The sequence below is a fragment of the Pempheris klunzingeri genome, chromosome 12, assembly GCF_042242105.1.
Source record: "Pempheris klunzingeri isolate RE-2024b chromosome 12, fPemKlu1.hap1, whole genome shotgun sequence".
Taxonomy (NCBI): domain Eukaryota; kingdom Metazoa; phylum Chordata; class Actinopteri; order Acropomatiformes; family Pempheridae; genus Pempheris; species Pempheris klunzingeri.
Genome location: NC_092023.1, coordinates 24,801,003 through 24,817,685, shown reverse-complemented (window position 1 = coordinate 24,817,685; position 16,683 = coordinate 24,801,003). Strand labels below are relative to the sequence as shown.

General features: G+C 43.6%; 1 protein-coding gene across 1 annotated transcript; it reads left to right on the top strand.

Annotated features, from left to right (window-relative positions):
- The first annotated feature begins 981 nt into the window (after positions 1–981).
- Positions 982–15,807, top strand: rel (v-rel avian reticuloendotheliosis viral oncogene homolog). The gene is made up of 11 exons (XM_070841216.1): positions 982–1,049; positions 1,532–1,570; positions 3,164–3,303; positions 3,518–3,666; positions 4,416–4,507; positions 11,459–11,599; positions 12,347–12,451; positions 12,687–12,905; positions 13,025–13,090; positions 13,213–13,287; positions 13,415–15,807. Exons 1-11 carry the CDS (start codon positions 1,043–1,045, stop codon positions 14,314–14,316), a joined length of 1,935 nt encoding a protein of 644 aa, XP_070697317.1. The 5' UTR covers positions 982–1,042; the 3' UTR covers positions 14,317–15,807.
- The last annotated feature ends 876 nt before the right edge of the window (positions 15,808–16,683 follow it).

Here is a 16,683-nt window from a genome sequence, read left to right as displayed (position 1 = left end):
TGTACCTTACCTGCAAAGCTACAGCCAGGGGCCCTTAGCTTAGCTTAGCTTAGCTTAGCTTAGCTTAGCTTAGCTTAGCTTAGCTTAGCTTAGCATCGCATAACTGAAAACAGGGAATCAGACAGCTGGCAAAAAAAAAATAATGCTACCTCACAGAAACTCTAATGTTCACTAGTTAAGACATCTTACCTCAGTTGTTTAAGCTGTACACTGACGTGTAAGAACCACAAAATGAAGTTTTACAGGTTTAGCCTGGACTACTTTTTGACAGTAGTTAAGTTAGTAGTCCACACAGGTCGGCTGGAGACTGCCCCTCCCCAAGAAGTAACCACCAGTACAACAGATTAACTGTTGATTAACAATGGTTAACATGGTAGGTGGATTTTTTATTCTTTTGGACATAGTCAGGCGAGCCGTTTGCCCACTTCCAGTCTCTACGCAATGCTAAGCTAAGTAGCTACTGGCTGTAGCTTCATATAGCACCTCTCACCTTTAAAGAAGACACTTAGTACCGTTTATATTTTTCATAAAAACAGTTAGTTTGAATGTTATAGTAACTAATTTATGAGAGGCACAAACTAATGCCTGCCCATTGAACGCCACATGCTGAACATGGATCCACTGTTTGACTTTTCCATCTGCTTTATTCTTTCAGGCTGCCTCCACGCTCCTGTCCTCAGCGCTGTCTCCATATGACCCCCACATTTCAGGCTCCTATCGCGGATGCTCCGCACTCCTGCAGCCCTCCCCAGGCTGGGACAGGCCAGTGTTTAGGGTTGGGGTGGTGGTGGTGGTGGTGGTGGTGGTGCTGGGGGGAGAAGGTGGTGAATCCTCTTGGCTCCCTCTTGCTCTCTGCTCTGAGTCATGCCGGCCTCTGATTGGTCCGTTCAGACGTAAGGGGCGGTGACGGAGGGGAATTCCCCGCTGGTCCGTTCTAACACACTTACTTACTTTTCCTGTCCACTGTCACTCATTCAGCTGGGGGTGCTCCGACAGACAATAAGCAGTGACACGGCTGAGAGTGAGTGTGTGTGTGTGCATCATGGATGGTGAGTAGCAACACCTTAATTCACTGTATAACAACAATGGTAAGGTGTACAATGGGAGGCTAAGACAGAATGTGACACATTATCAATAATCATGCCTGTGGTGTTCAACAACTTTATACATACACACACACACATGTGTATATGTACACATATATATATATATATGTATATAGATGTGAATATCTTGTGCCTAAATGTACAGTGGTAACACCAGCGCTTCATTCTGAAGTTAAGTTCTATTTGGCACTATTTATTCACTATTGAGTTTGTTTAACTTCCTCTTTGTTGCAATGATTGGCAGTCATATCTCAGTCAGTTTCAGTCACTACAGAACAGCTGAAGCACAACTGAATGAGCGCAAAACAGTACAAACCAGTTTGAGTGAAATGCTAACCAGTATACCAAGAGTAGTACCAGTTTTGTGTGGAACTTGCACATATGTTTGCCTAATTCTTTCCTATATGTTGAATTTTCCTCCTCAGTTCTTTTGCCCTCCATGCTAGGGGACAATTCACATATGAGTAAGTACATTTTTAATTCCTCCTGTGTCACAATGAGCTGCCTCTCTCCACAAGTCAAAGAAGTGCAGTACAGTCTGTGGAAGTATTGCAGTGTCTTTCACTTCCTCATTTTCTTTTGTGTGTGAGACCCAAACACAGGTTCTTGTGATCATCGTCTTCATATGACTTTATATATCGTGCTATAAATGTCTGTGTGTGTGTGTGTGTGTGTGTGTGTGTGTGTGTGAGCATCTCTGAGTTCTGTGTTTGGAGCGTCCTCTGCTAAATTAGCTGCAAAATGAGGAAGGCAGGACAAGGCTGAGACACTTCTTTGGCACACGCACATTTGCTAATTATGTCAGAAATGTAACAGGACTTGTTTCATTTCATACACAGCATCTGTGTGTCTGCACTTTGGGCCGAGCGCTCGTCGCTGGCTTGTCATGTCCACAAACATGCTTTTTTTTTGTGTGTGTGTGTTGTTTTATCATTGGAAAGTATTTCCATCAAAAACAGACACACTTCCCTGATCAGTTTTAGTTCCTCTCTCACAGAGGCATCATGTGGGGCAGGTCGTGCCTCATGCACAACAGTCAGTAGTAGGACGGACAAACTCATTTGATGTTTTATTTTGAATGCAGAAAGTCTACCATTTTAGAAAGCCCTGATTTGATCATTTGCAGTTTAAACAGAGTTTGTACGGCTGCTTGAAGTCCTTGAAAATGCTTGGAGCACTTGGATTTTGAATGAAGTGCTTTAAGCTGCTTAAATTATTATAATCACATGCAATCTCTGAGAGAGCCTAATTGATCTGAGTACACGTAATTTGCCACAGTGCTGGAAAAGCTTGAAATGCACTTTGAAAATGCACGAAATGTGCTTGAATTTCACTTTGGAAAAGGTGTAGGTAATTTTGACATATAGACTAACTGCAAATCACTGAATTAGTGCTCACTGGATTCTTGGACCAGACGGTGTCTTTGTGTAGCTGAAGGGTGATCAGAAAGTCGTCTTTTCCATAAAAAGACATACATAGTTATATAGTTGGCCCTGTGTGAGTTCTCTGGTGATGGTAGATGTCGTGTTTACACCTACCGTGTGTCTCCAAAGTACAAAAAGGGAAACCCAACTCTAACATGACATCAGGAAATGATGCAGATGTTCAGCTACTTTCTGACATTTTGTAGAATCAAAGGATTAACAACAATGTTTGGGATGAAAAAGTTCTGTTTTACCCAGTTTTAATCTTAACACTTGGAAGTCTTCAAGTATTCAATGCTTCCTGTTTGTCAGAAACATGGCCACTAGCTAAGTAAACCTTAGCGTGGTTTATTGATCCTGACTACTGACTATCTGATCCTATATTTTCAATAAAAAAATGTTTTGAAGAAACAAATGACCAAAATTTGTCATTTGAAACAATCTTTTTAAACCACTGTGTCCTCTGAATCTTAGTCTTAGCAGAGAATTCAGTCCTATTTGTGCACCGGTTCAACTTGGCTCTGAATTATCATCACCTCCCCATCTTTCCATCCCTTTGCTTGAGAGCCAAAGGGATGTCTTTTCTCCCCTCCATTGCCTTGACCGACTGTTTTCATCATCTGTGCTCTCCAGTGGCTGAGCCGGAGATCCAGATCTTTGAGCAGCCAAAGCAGAGGGGAATGCGCTTCAGGTACAAGTGCGAGGGTCGCTCGGCCGGAAGCATTCCCGGCGAGAAGAGCTCCGACAACAACAGGACCTACCCCAGCCTGCAGGTCGGTCAGCTCAACTTTCCTATAACTATTAAGATTTACATGTTTTTTTATGCATCAAAACACATGTGGCTGTATGGGTGTCGTAAAAATACACAAAGCACCTTATTTTTTCCTCTTCCTCTGTCCTCTTCACCTCTCTATGTGCCTCCTATACAGCTTTGCATGTGTCAATATATATACCTATTAATGACTGTTAAAACTATATCCTCCACAGATCCTGAATTACTGCGGCAAAGGGAAAGTGCGTGTGTACTTAGTGACCAAAAATGAGCCATATCGGCCGCACCCACATGACCTGGTGGGGAAGGACTGCAAAGACGGCTTCTACGAGGCAGAGTTTGGTCCAGACCGCAGGGTGATCGCGTGAGTTCTCCTCCCACAGTCACCTCTGTCCAACAGCACCGTGCATCAGTATTTATCACCCTAGTCTCAGTCTTAATTGCCGTACTGTCGTAGACATAAGCAGACACTCCCTCTCTGGTGCACACTCACACACCACAACATAATCAATTTGCTCTCTATTAACAGTATTTCATGTTTCACTTGACGGTTTCGGAAAGCATCAAGTGTTAATTGGTGGCCTCTTAGACACAGAAGAAGAAAGTCGCACGGCAATGTGCATACACACTCACACACACACACGTTCACAAACCATGTCTGTGATGAAGATGGCAATATGGGAATTCCCCAAGTGACATCACCCATATTTGCTGTGTGTTAGAGAGAGAAAACAGAGGTTGTGTGTGCATGCGTGTGTGTGTGTGTGTGTGTGTACCCGTGCATGTGTTTGAGAGTGTGAATGAGTCAGTATATTCGGTGTGTATAATTTGCAAATCCCTCATGGACGTCAGTAGTAAATTCAGATTCATTTAGACCTGCCCTTTGCCCTTCTGTGTAACCCAGTGGGATGACTTCAACAGATCTGGGTCAAACATTAGGCTGTCAGAAAAACATTAGTTAGTGGCAATTTGTTGGACAAGCAGGAGAAGACGGGTTGCAGTAATTGCATGACTTGACCCTTGTGACCCACGTTGTTTATTCTAATCAGCTTGTTGCAGCACTGTAGGAGCGTCTCACTTTCTCACAGCCCTGATGTGTCATTATTCACACAGTTTCCAGAATCTGGGTATCCAGTGTGTGAGAAGGAGGGAAGTGAAAGATGCGATCGTACAGAGGATTACCCGAGGGATCAACCCCTTCAATGGTGAGTCCTCCCCGCTCCGAATCTCCATACTGAAACCGCCTGTTTCTGTTTTAATCTGTTGCATGGGGGGGACACTCATCACACTGACTGACAGCACTGGCTTCAAACGACTTGTGTATCATATTAGCTTTGGAGTCTGATGGATAAGTACAATTAAAAACACATCGGTGAGAGTCACACTGTCGCGTTGGGTGACTTGTTCTTTCAGAAGTGAAAGCACGGCTACTGTAGTTTACTGTAGATCTCACTGGAGAACCAAATGTCTGTTAATCTCCCGCTGAAAATAGCACTCCAACAAATACACTATTTACTGCACAGGCTAACATGCCATGAGCGGTCATGAAGGTCTATACAACATTTTCTGGCAGTTCTTCCAATAGCGTTTGAGATAGATTGGTGCATTGTCCAACCAACACTGCCTTCCCCAGAGCCCGCCCCTAATGTGGCTAACAGCTATGGAACGATGCAAGCCTTTACTTCAAAGCATGACTGTGTAACTTTTAAAAGAAGAATTAACACAATGAAAGGTTAAATTCATGAGCAGGAAAACTCTAGCAGCAAAACTCCCAGAGTCCTACCTGGTCTGGCATGACCGGTATTCTATGGGGGGTAATGTTAGCTAATGTTAGGTGACTTTAGTCAGTCAATTTCCAAACGTTATGACTCTTCTTTTACTTAACTTATTATTACTAGTAATGAATAAAAACACAAATACAATGTGAATAAAAAAGAATAGTAAAATGTATAGAAATAGGAAGCCTGTAAAACACTGATGTTCTAAAATATCATCCTGCATATATACAGTTATACTGTATATGCTGATGGTAATATGAGACTGCTATTATATCATTCAGACTCTTTTTTTTCAGTGGATATCACTGTTGGTTACTGTCACTGTCGCTGCTTCTGTTCCTTTTCCTGCTGTTGTTACTGTTAAACGAATTCAAAACAATTCGAAAGAACTGTTTTCAAATGCTGGTTGACCCAGTTCTCAGGCAGTTTGAGCAGGTTTTCCTAACATCGAGTCAAAAATCCGCTCTCTTGCCACCGCACTGTCTACGATAATGCCATTTCCTCAATGTGCTTTCATTCTGTGGTCCTCCGATGCAGACAGACAGCGGTTCTCGTGTACAAACAGGCGTTGAGCTACTTCCCCATTCTTGGTCACAGTTGCTCAATTCAGCACAGTGCAGGATGCCACGTGAGAGCTGGGAATGCAGGATTCATTAAAAGGGGGAGGGTGGACCGAGGGGGTTCCCCAGCGCTCAGAGATGATGATAAAAGTAGGGTATGATACTTTACAGGTCTGTAAAACCAACCAGGGAATGGAAGGTTTATGATCAGGGCTGATTTACATATCTATGCTCTTAGTTTGTGCGTTGTTCTCTAAACCTACAGATATGAAACGCTATCTTGCATTTTAAAAATTACACAAGGCGGACTTGCACATTGGCAATAACTGATAGTGCTTCAGTGAATTTCATTAACCAAATATCTGGCCTCAGCGAACCGCACATGCTTCACATAGTTGTGATTTGCTCTTAGGTTTTGATTTATTACTCTCCGTCTGTTCAAAAGCGTTCAGACCTGATTTTCCACTTTTACTCTGGCAAGTCCTGCAAAGCCCGAGCGCTGCACGCAGAGTCTCATAGACTGATGAGGCGAAAACATGAAGACTGTGACACAGATGGCTCCTCTGTCGTATGAATGCTGAACCCTAGCTGACATTGTTAGCCTCTTGCTCAGTCTGCTGAGCTTCACAATATATGACCACATGTCTGTACTCTTATGCACTCACTGCTGTTACAGTTAGGGACCTCATTTCGGTCTTAGAAGTTGAAGCTGCAACAAACGCCGTTGTGTGACTCCTGTGGTCTAGGAGGACACTATTTGTAACCATAGTACTACATACTCCAAAAACCAGCTGCTTGAAAAGCTTTCTTTCTTTCATATCACCGTGTACCGTCTTCCTCATGTCATTTCCTCACGGAGCAGTTTTGTTCATTATAACATTCTGGATTTTGATAACTTTGGTGCCAGAATTTAACGTTATTCCACTCTAATGAGAATTTTCTGCATCTTCAGCTAAGAGGGAGCGCAGATGGGTGGAGGAGATGACTAGATGACCCAAGCTTTGGCCTCTAATGTTAACAAACACGCTTTACCGTAAATGAGGCCTATGCTTTTAGTTTCTTGATGTTAAACTTCTACACTTCCAATGAGAGCAGCTTTAATTTCTAGATTAACTTGTAACCAGAGTCTTGTGATGGAGATACAACTCAATCATTGGTAGTTCCAGGTATAGATGATGTACAGTAGGAGTTGAAGGGCCGATTGCAGGTAGCCATGGCAACTCTGCAGGCACAGACGAAATTTATTTATTGCTTCAGACTGTACGATGGGCAACTCGATGTCTTTTTCACGTGGCTCAAACCTTCCCCTCTCCTCAGCTCACTTCTGCTCTGAAACTCAGCTGCTTCCTGTGTCAGGGGAAGATATGCCTCACCCTCCCCGCTCACACCCCCCTCAGCCCCCAACACACATGCACACACACAAACCCCCCCTGACCTCGCCTCGTGTCATGCGTGTGAGGTGTTGTTCGGGCTACATCGGTGTAGCTGGCTGGAGAGCGTCTGTGACTAGATGAGTGTCAGTGAGGTCAATGGAATGTATTCTCACCTGTATTAGTAATAATGCAGAACTGAACACTGTGTGTGTGTGTGTGTGTGTGTGTGTGTGTGTGACGTACTAATGTGTTTCTGTATATTACTATTCCTCCACATTTCAGCGTAGTGTGCTGGTACACCTGGTACATGTTGGACAGCAACAATGTGAATAGTTGAATCAATTACTGCTACAACTGAGTAATAGAAGTAACAGGAAATCATTCAGAATTAGGAACCCAACACTGCTCAAAAATGTCACATGAATTATATTTGAAAGTCAAATCACCATTACCAGATTAACCTACCTCAGTTTAATCAGACACATGAGCTCATGGAGGAGAGTTACGTAGAGCAACGTTGGGAGAAGTTTGGCCGTTTCCAGGTTCCATAAACATGATCGCTTTCTGTTTCCTCTTGACTTTCCTCTGTCTTTGCTTAACTGAAGAGGAAAAGTGTTTTTTACTCAAAACATGTGCGCTATGTTTGTGTCCTGGCCACTCTCTATCATGGTTCGATCCCCGGCTCCTCCAACTCCGCATGCCCAAGTGTCCTTGGGCGAGACACTGAACCCCAACTTACATACAAATACAGACCGCTTACCGTTTAGTTTTTATCTTACAGTGAATACACACATATATACATGATGTAACTGTAATATATGATTCTGCACTCATTGCCTCAGTAAGACGCACAAACTGAATGATGCATGAAACTTGATGAAATTGTGAGTCATGCAATGGAGACGCTGTTTGCGGTGCGGCTTGGCACCTGCCTTCTTTCTCACACTGAAATACTTCCCCCATATTCACCCTAACCACTCATCCCACCCACCCCGACCCCCACCATCACTGCCCCCCCCCGCACCCCATCACCACCGTAGCCAGTGACCTAACCCTAACCCTGCAGCTGTAGCTTCATGCAGCCAGCATGTCCGCTGCCACTGGGCCTTTCCACCACACACAGACACTCACCACTACTTTTACCTCCCGCCCACTTTCCTGCACCTGTCCCCCATCAGCCTCCTTCAATAATGTGCTCCCCATACAGACCGACTTAGTATGTTCCATCAATATTTGCTATAATAGTTCCGCTTTCATACACAAGCAAGCCTTCATTTCTCCCTCCTTCAGTTTCTCCACTGTGTGCCTGCCTGTGCCGCCCACAGCAGACGAGCCCGACGACCTAACACAAATCTGAAATAGAGCACAGCTGCGTGCAGCTGCATGACTGAAGTGTTATAGAGAGACCGTTTTGCTTCCAGGAGATTAAATGGTAATTTTCATAGTGTTGTTGTTGTTGTTGTTGTTGTCACTAAATCACTAATCTGCTCAATGAGCATACATAAGTAGTACATGTCATATAGTCAGATGTGGCAACAGTACACGCCTCTTTACTCAAGTAGAAGTTCAGATATTTGGGGTTTTTTTTAAAAAAAGGCTCGGCTAAAAGCAGAAGTTCTAATTCTGTTTCTTTACTCAAGTATAAAAGTACAGGCTCTGAAATGAACTACTTTTCATGCTGGCTGATTCACCTCCCTAGCCGAGTCTCCCTCTCTCGTCTGTTCTGTCCTGTCACGTCTGCCGTGCGTGATATGGATCCACCAAGGGATCGTCTTTAACTGTGTGTTATTGTACCGTCCATTCAGGTCGTAATTGGCTTTGATTTTGGAAAGGTGCTCAGTGATACAAAAATAACCAATGATTCCCCTGAAATGCATTAAAACTACAGTAATGAGCTAAAACTATCAGGTGACTATTAGGCGCTTGTCTGTAAAAGATAAGTAGTTCTACATTTCAGGAAAGAAGCTTATTCACCTGGTCGCAGACTAGAAGGTTGAAACCACTCTGGGTTCTGTCACTTGCTAAGCTAAACTAGCCACCTTCTGTATGTAGCTTCTTATCTAATGAGCATTTATGAGACTGGTGTCGATCGTCTCATCTGCCATCTACATTGCCTGTACTTCTGCACAGCTGTATCCTAACAAAACTGCGGTTGGTATAAAGCAGCTCAGACAGTCTGAATGCTGTAAGATATCTAATATCTAATATAGAACATTGTTAGAAAGGTTTGAGTCTGGCTGACATGTTTTGGCTGAATCTGATATCTCATATCAGAGGTTTTTTTTTAACAAAACTTGAAGCTTCATGCCGACACCAGACAACATGAGTATTGTATAATTTCTCAGTGAAAAGCTGAACAAGAAGGTAAAATGCTTGGAAAGACATGTCAGCAGTTGTTTTGCTCTTTCTCTCTCTGCTTGTGGACTCGAGTCACATATTTGCTGAACTCTGACGAAGCGAAAGCCAAACAGACTTGTAACGCTGATGACCTGTGATTTCACTTGGACTGGTGCCTTGGGAGGAATAACGGCTGGTGCCAGCAGCGCATGCAGAGACAGAGCAGGAAAAATACCTAGCAAGCTGTTTGCAGCGAACGTGTCCAGTGACACATGGAGTAAGGATGAGGGGTTTCCCTGTGTCTCACGTGTAACTGCACTGCAGCTTTTTGTTGTATGCTGCGGTGTTTCACACATTTTATTACCAAGGAATATGTTTGGATCAGTAAAAAAAAACTAATTATGCTGTTTACATTTTAACATGGCAGTAAAATGGTTGAGAAACATACTGAAGGACTCAAAAAGAAGTTTGAGACTTGACACTGGCTCTTGTCCCACCACTTTCACACACGTCAGGAGCCATCGTGGTCACTCGGGGAGTCTCATTCTTGCCTCCTGTGTTGTGCAGACACACACACACACACACACACACACACACACACACACACAGAGGCACACACAGTTCTTTCCACCCTGCGGTGACGTCGCCAAGCGTCACCGTGGCGACACATTGTAGGCAGGGATGGCCTCAACATGAGCCCGTGAAAGATAGAAATTGAGAGATGGAGGAAGAGAAAGTAGGCAGATGTGATGAGATGTGAAAGCCTGGTGTGTGTGTGTGTGTGTGTGTGTGTGTGTGTGTGTGTGTGTTGGTGTGTGGGTGTCTCTCAGTAAAACCTCTCCTTGCAAGGTGTGTATTTGTGTGTTGCCTCCGAGGGCGGTATGTCTGACGCTTGCATGTATGTGCGTGTGTGTGTGTGTGTGTGTGCAGATGAGTGTGTAGGCAGGGGACGCTCAAAAAAGCTTATCTGTGACGTGTTTATGTTGATCCAAAGTTGAGGTTTGGAGGCAACCTACAGATTTGACAAACATGATCTACCTGCCTATCTGTACGTGTGTCTGTCTGTCTATCTGTCCCTCGATTTGACACGTTTTTTGACACATTAATTGTTTAACACACTATTCTTTTGCATGTTTATGTTGTTGTTCTATAGCTCATTAAAAGGGATCTAATGGAGGATAAATATGTCTAAACCCAGTTTCACCAATAATTGGCCTTTTCACCCAAATTACAAAAAGAGATATCGGTGTGTTTCCACTCACCATCAGTGGCGTCTGGTCTTGCAGGTAGCTTATTGTGGACAAAGACAATCCACGGAGTGCGCTAATTAGAGTTTACAGAGGAACTGTGTTGTCAGTAGACATTAGTTCTTGTAAAAAATTCTTTTCACTTGGATGTGTGGATTATGTGGAGTAACCAGAACATTGTTAGAAAATCTTATTTCATTTTAATGTTGCTTTGCTTTGAGCAACACAAATGAAATTCCATGAACCTCCAGTTAACTGGAGGATTAACTTAACGTAGAATTAGCTCTGCGTCAACCAGTTACAACTGTAAAATGGTACTTACTCATTTATGCATCGGTAATGATAAGAATCCAAGTAGTAAATAATTGTATTAAAGGGCCTTATATTCGCATCATAAGTACTTTGTTGTTACTGAGTATATTTTGCTGATGATATTTACATACTTTAACTTAAAGTGTGTGGGACTATTGTGTGAGTATTTCTATAGTGTGGCATCGCTGCTTTCTTAAGTAACTGATCTGAATACTTCTTCAACCACTGGAGATGAAGAGGTCAAAACCTAAGCACACAAAAATCTGAAACTATTTGAGATCACCAGGGCCAAGCTGGAAGATTCTTATAACTTCGTATCTATTTTATGGTTATTTGAGTGGACTGAAACTTTAATGACCAAACATGTACTGCATGTAGTATGAGAGCAGAAGCTCGGTGTTGTTAGTGATCCTTTACTTATATTGTGCTGGTTTGTCTTATGTCAGTAATAATGCCTTTTGTGAGCACGAGTATTTGCTCTCACCTAACTGTGATAATGACACCTGTGTGTGTGTGTGTGTGTGTGTGTGTGTGTGTGTGTGACCTCAGTGCCACATGAGCAGCTGCTGCAGACAGAGGAGTACGACTTGAACGTGGTCCGCCTGTGCATCCAGGTTTTCCTGCAGGACGAGAACGGTCACTACAGCCGACCGCTCAACCCCATCGTCACCAACCCCATCTACGACAACAGTGAGTGGTGGAGCTCCACGCTGGCCTCACACTGACGGCATGTTAAGCAATTACAAGTGATGAGAACATTGTGAAATGGCCATATAATTGTTAACGGGAATACAGACTATCCACCTCAGGGTTTAACTGATTTCAAGAGCTGATGACGATATAACACTAATTAGAGCTGTCATTTCATAGCCTTACCTAGAACTGTAGAAACGTCCTACTAGTAGAAATGAAATGACAATAACAGTATGGATTCATTTAGAAGTTACACAAGTACTTGTGTTTAACATACAGTTCATACAGTATGTACCTGCAGTTGTGCACGCAGGTGTTTGTTGCAAGCCCTGTGTGTGTGTGTGTGTGTGTGTGTGTGTGTCACATGCTGTTTCAAGTGTTGCACTTAGTAAACTAGTTAAGTGTTTCTCACATGCATTGAGAAAGGGGAAGTGCTTTATACACACTAACCCTCAACAACACTGTTACCATGGAGCACTTCCTCTCTTGACAGCAGGCATGTGACATGTGACTCAACCTGTTGAGGCATCAACTGTAAAGCAAATGTGGTCTTTTTCTAAGCTGAGGCAAACACTGAACAAGTCCCACTGAAGCTGCGTTTTCACAGCGGTACATCGGCCCGATCTAGTGAAGGCAGATGAGCATTCTTGGATAAATGAATGCTGACTTACGTTAGCAGCATGCACTCTTGTTAGCTTTGCTGCGTCAGTCGCATGTTCACAACTTGTTTCTGTGTTTCATCAGGGGCCCCAAACACAGCCGAGCTGAGGATCTGTCGGGTCAACAGGAACAGTGGCGGTGTTAAGGGCGGGGATGAGATCTTCTTACTGTGTGACAAAGTACAGAAAGGTACATACTATCAACGTTCTGCAATGAAATGACCAGCATTTTCATTATCATGTTACACATTGTACATTATACTGTATGTTTTTCATCTAGTGTGCATCTTTTTTCTCCCCATTCATCTTCATTCAACCCATTTATCTATTAATCCATTTTGCTTTTCACAGCCATAGTGCCCACCCCTTTGCATGGTCATTCAGTTTGCCATCCCTCTCATCCCTTCATCCCCCTTTTCCTCCAGATGACATTGAGGTGCGATTCTTTTCCGACGACGGCTGGGAGGCCAAAGGCTCCTTCTCACAGGCAGATGTTCATCGCCAAGTAGCCATCGTCTTCAAGACTCCGTCCTACGACAACACCTCCATCATAGAGTCAGTCACTGTGCACATGCAGCTGCGCCGACCGTCCGATCAGGAAGTCAGCGAACCCATGGATTTCAGATATCTGCCGGACGACAAAGGTGAGCGGTCGTCTCTTTCTTTCTTTCTTGGTAAACTCAAGCTATTGCCAGTTTTGTGGAGCCCAGGTCTCACTTAGATTCAGGTGATTCAGTATGTGAACATTGTGTGTTTGCTATAGATCCTTACGGCTACAATGAGAAGAAGCGCAAAAGAGAGAACTTAATGAGGATATCTGGACTGTCAGGTAAGGCATATGGAGCTCCGTATACAGTAAAACCCATCTGATATCCACGTATGAGCATGTCCTGTGTTCATCAGTACATCATACGTGTAGGTATGTAACAAGGGTTTCTGGGATTTCTTTAGGTGGTCCTTTTGCTGGTCTGGCCATGAACAGGCCAAAGCCGGTGCCACAGAGTACCATGAGTCACATGCGGAAAGGTAAATGGTTTAACTTGGTTTTCCCCCAAATATCAGTGAGAAGATGTCCAGCCAAATATGGCATTCCCTTCCAGATCAGGATAGCACTGCCCTGTTAGCACACTAAAAGCCACTACATGTTTTTCAGACCTCAGCAACATGTACCTGAGGCAGCAGCACGCACAGACGATGCAGCAACAACCGGCTGTATTCAACCAGCCATACCAGTCAAGCCACCAGACTGCAATGATGACATCACAAGCTCCTCATGTGCCAGCCAGCCATTCATGGGCAAATCCCAACTCAGTCCTCTCGATGGAAACAGTCACCGTAAACCTGTCAGGTGCCATGAGCAATCTGCCCCGTCCCAATAGCAGGCAGCAGCAAAATCGGGCGTCTGGTTACCACCACAGGGTGGAGCACAACACATTTGAGAATAACACCCTCCCTCAGCTCTCCATAAGGGACTTGCAGTGCTTGGATACAGTCCCCCAGGTCCCTGGAATGATCCAGTCAGAGACCCAACCACTCTTCCATATGCAGCACCAAAGAGAGGAGCTTACCTCTGAGACCCAGGCCCAGAACCAACTAGGCCACCAAAACCAGGGTCTCCAGACAGTGTGGCCTAGTTTCAATGCAATGCAGAACACCTTTAATGGGTCAGTACCTGGAGGTGGAGGGGGGTCACAGGGGATGGGCTCTTTCCCTTTCCTACAGGGAATGGAAGGGGAAGATTTTCTGAAAGGCCTGGTGGGAGGAGGGTCTCAAACTGGCTTCCAGCCAAAGCAGGAGCCCCAGATCACCGTGGGACAAGAGACTCATGCTTCTCTCATGCAATCCCCAAGGGAAAGCCAAGGAAATACTTACACCAACCTGCTCCCTCGTCCTATGATCAATGGCTCCAACATGGATTCAATGAGGCAAGATGGTAGTGGCAACGCTCAGCCTCTTAAAAATCTGCAGAATCCTTACTCAAACAACGGCATGGCCTCTGAAGGCCACTTCCCAACTCTGGCTGATTGGCTCAAAGTAGCTCGGCAAAGTGACTAAAAGGAGGGACATTTTTGGTGTCGAGTTATGAACAGAGGCAGCTCCAAGGAATACATCGGTCTTGTTTAGCCTTGCAAAGCCAGACATTTTGCTTCACCCATTGTGGGCATTTGTGTGGGATTTTACATCAGTGGGCCTGTGGGAGCAAAATTATCAGCAGCCAGTTGGATCCATAAGCAGACAAAGGTATTGTTTCTATGCGGTACAACTGATTGCTGACTAGTTCCCTCTTTAGCAAAGATGTCACCAAGAGTACTTCCCACATCTGATTGGCCAAATGTGGCACTTAGTAGGCTGTCATTGATGTTTGCTCATCATTATTAATCACGGATTACAAATCAGAACAAATCAAATTTGATTTCTTGATAAATCAAGACAAGATATAGACCATGTAGCTTCATAACCTTGTTTATATTAAGGACACCTTGTAGAGTTTACAATTGGTTTACGGTATGAATTCACACAGGTTTGAGCCCAGCCTTTAACCTGAGGTGCCAAGTTGGCCCGTCGTACTGATCACTCCCTCTAATACAATGGCTGGTGTGGCTTCCATCTTATGGACCTCAGTGGATATTCCTCAGTTCTTCTAGTTCTTCAGACTAGTCAATACAATGGAGCTCAGATGAGTTCGGCTGGCTTCTGCAAGGCTAAGGCCTGTATGTGGATGAGCCACGCCTTAGGTTGTTGATATGGTTTCCAAGTCATGGATAGATTTCCGAAGAAGTGAATGTACTGCTTTCTTTCTTTGTCTTTCTCAGGTGAGGTTGGATTCACTGTCGACATACTGTATAGTAATCAATGTTTTGTTGGGATGCTTGCTCTTGAAAAAAAAAACGGGGGTAAATGGATGCTAAGGGTTTAGAAAGTACAGCAGGAAAAAATGGCTTATTATCACGGTTTACTTTTTATTGCTTGTACAGGATACGTACATGTTATACTTTCTGTTGTTTTTTTTAGCAGAGTTTAGCTGTTAAGGGCACTCTGTACATACATGTTAGCCATACTTGAGAGTGAAAGCAATAACTTTGCTGAAACGCTCAAGACCTGGCAGGGTACTGAAATTTCCATTGAGGAAGTGGGAGGAAGCACACTTAGTGTTGTGTTTCCTTCGTAATGACTATGTCATACCACTGATCACGTGTGTTACTCAGAGTTCTCAGAGCATTTCTGTTCTGTTCTGATGTTTAACAGATACAGATTTTGTGTTTTATTGTTTGATTCATTCAGATGAGACTCTCACCAGTAGCTTCACAGAGTGTCTTGCTCGAGGACGTCATGATTAGACACAAATTGGCATGGATAAAGATCAAACTCTGGCTCTTCTACAGGGCTGCTCTGTCACCTCTAGCCTTGCTCATCTTAGCATGTTACTTTTTTTTTTACTTGTCTGCATTCCAGAAGCATTTTGGTTTTAAATGAAATCTGTTGACCACTTTGTAAGATCAGCTATTTTTCTACAGGATCGGTTCATAATAAACAGAGTCTGTCTTATTCCGCATGTTTTGTCATTTAATTGTCACCTTTATATTAAATCTATTACATTCTATGCATGACCTCCACATGCAAGCAGATAGGGATAAAGCAGGAGCCCTGATATATGATCACTATGGATGTGGAGGAGGCCAAGTGTATTGCTTTCCACATTTGGACGTGTTCAACATTTTGGGAAGTACACTTATTTTCTTTCTTTGTTTGCAGTCTTCAAGTTAAGCTAAGCTGCTGGTTCTAGCGATGTATTAACTATACGGACATTACAGTGGTTTTACTCTTCTCGTCTAACTTTCACTGTGAGTATTTCCCAAAATGTCAAACTACTCCTTTAAAAAAAACACAATTAACCTCGTCCACATGCTGAAATGAATTATATATATATATGTAATATACATATCACTTTCCACCAATGATGGCAATGTAAAGTTTGGCACCTGCCAACTAATCAGAAATAAATATTCTATACATATTTACCATTACTGATATTTACTCTTTGATTGTACATTTCCAACTTTGCTGGTCTCCAGTCTCTCTCGTTGTGAAGAGCAGTTAGGTCAAGTGACCTAAAAGAGGCAGCAATGATGATTACAGTCATTTTGGGAGGGGGTGGACAGATGTATGGAGGGATCAGCATGCATCAGCTTCAATAAGTAGTTTTCTCTGGCAGAGATAACAAGGTGACAGCATTACAGTGAGCATGCCTTTCTGACTCTGACTCAAGCATGTCTCAACAACAACGTGATGAGTGGACTGAGGCCACAAGACTTTGCACTTCCAGTTTGAGCTACAGCGAGCATGAAGCTACTTTAAATGAAAGTCTGAGCGGCGCGAGTAGTGAAACCTGGCTTTTTTGGCCTTTTGCTTTCGCGTCCACAC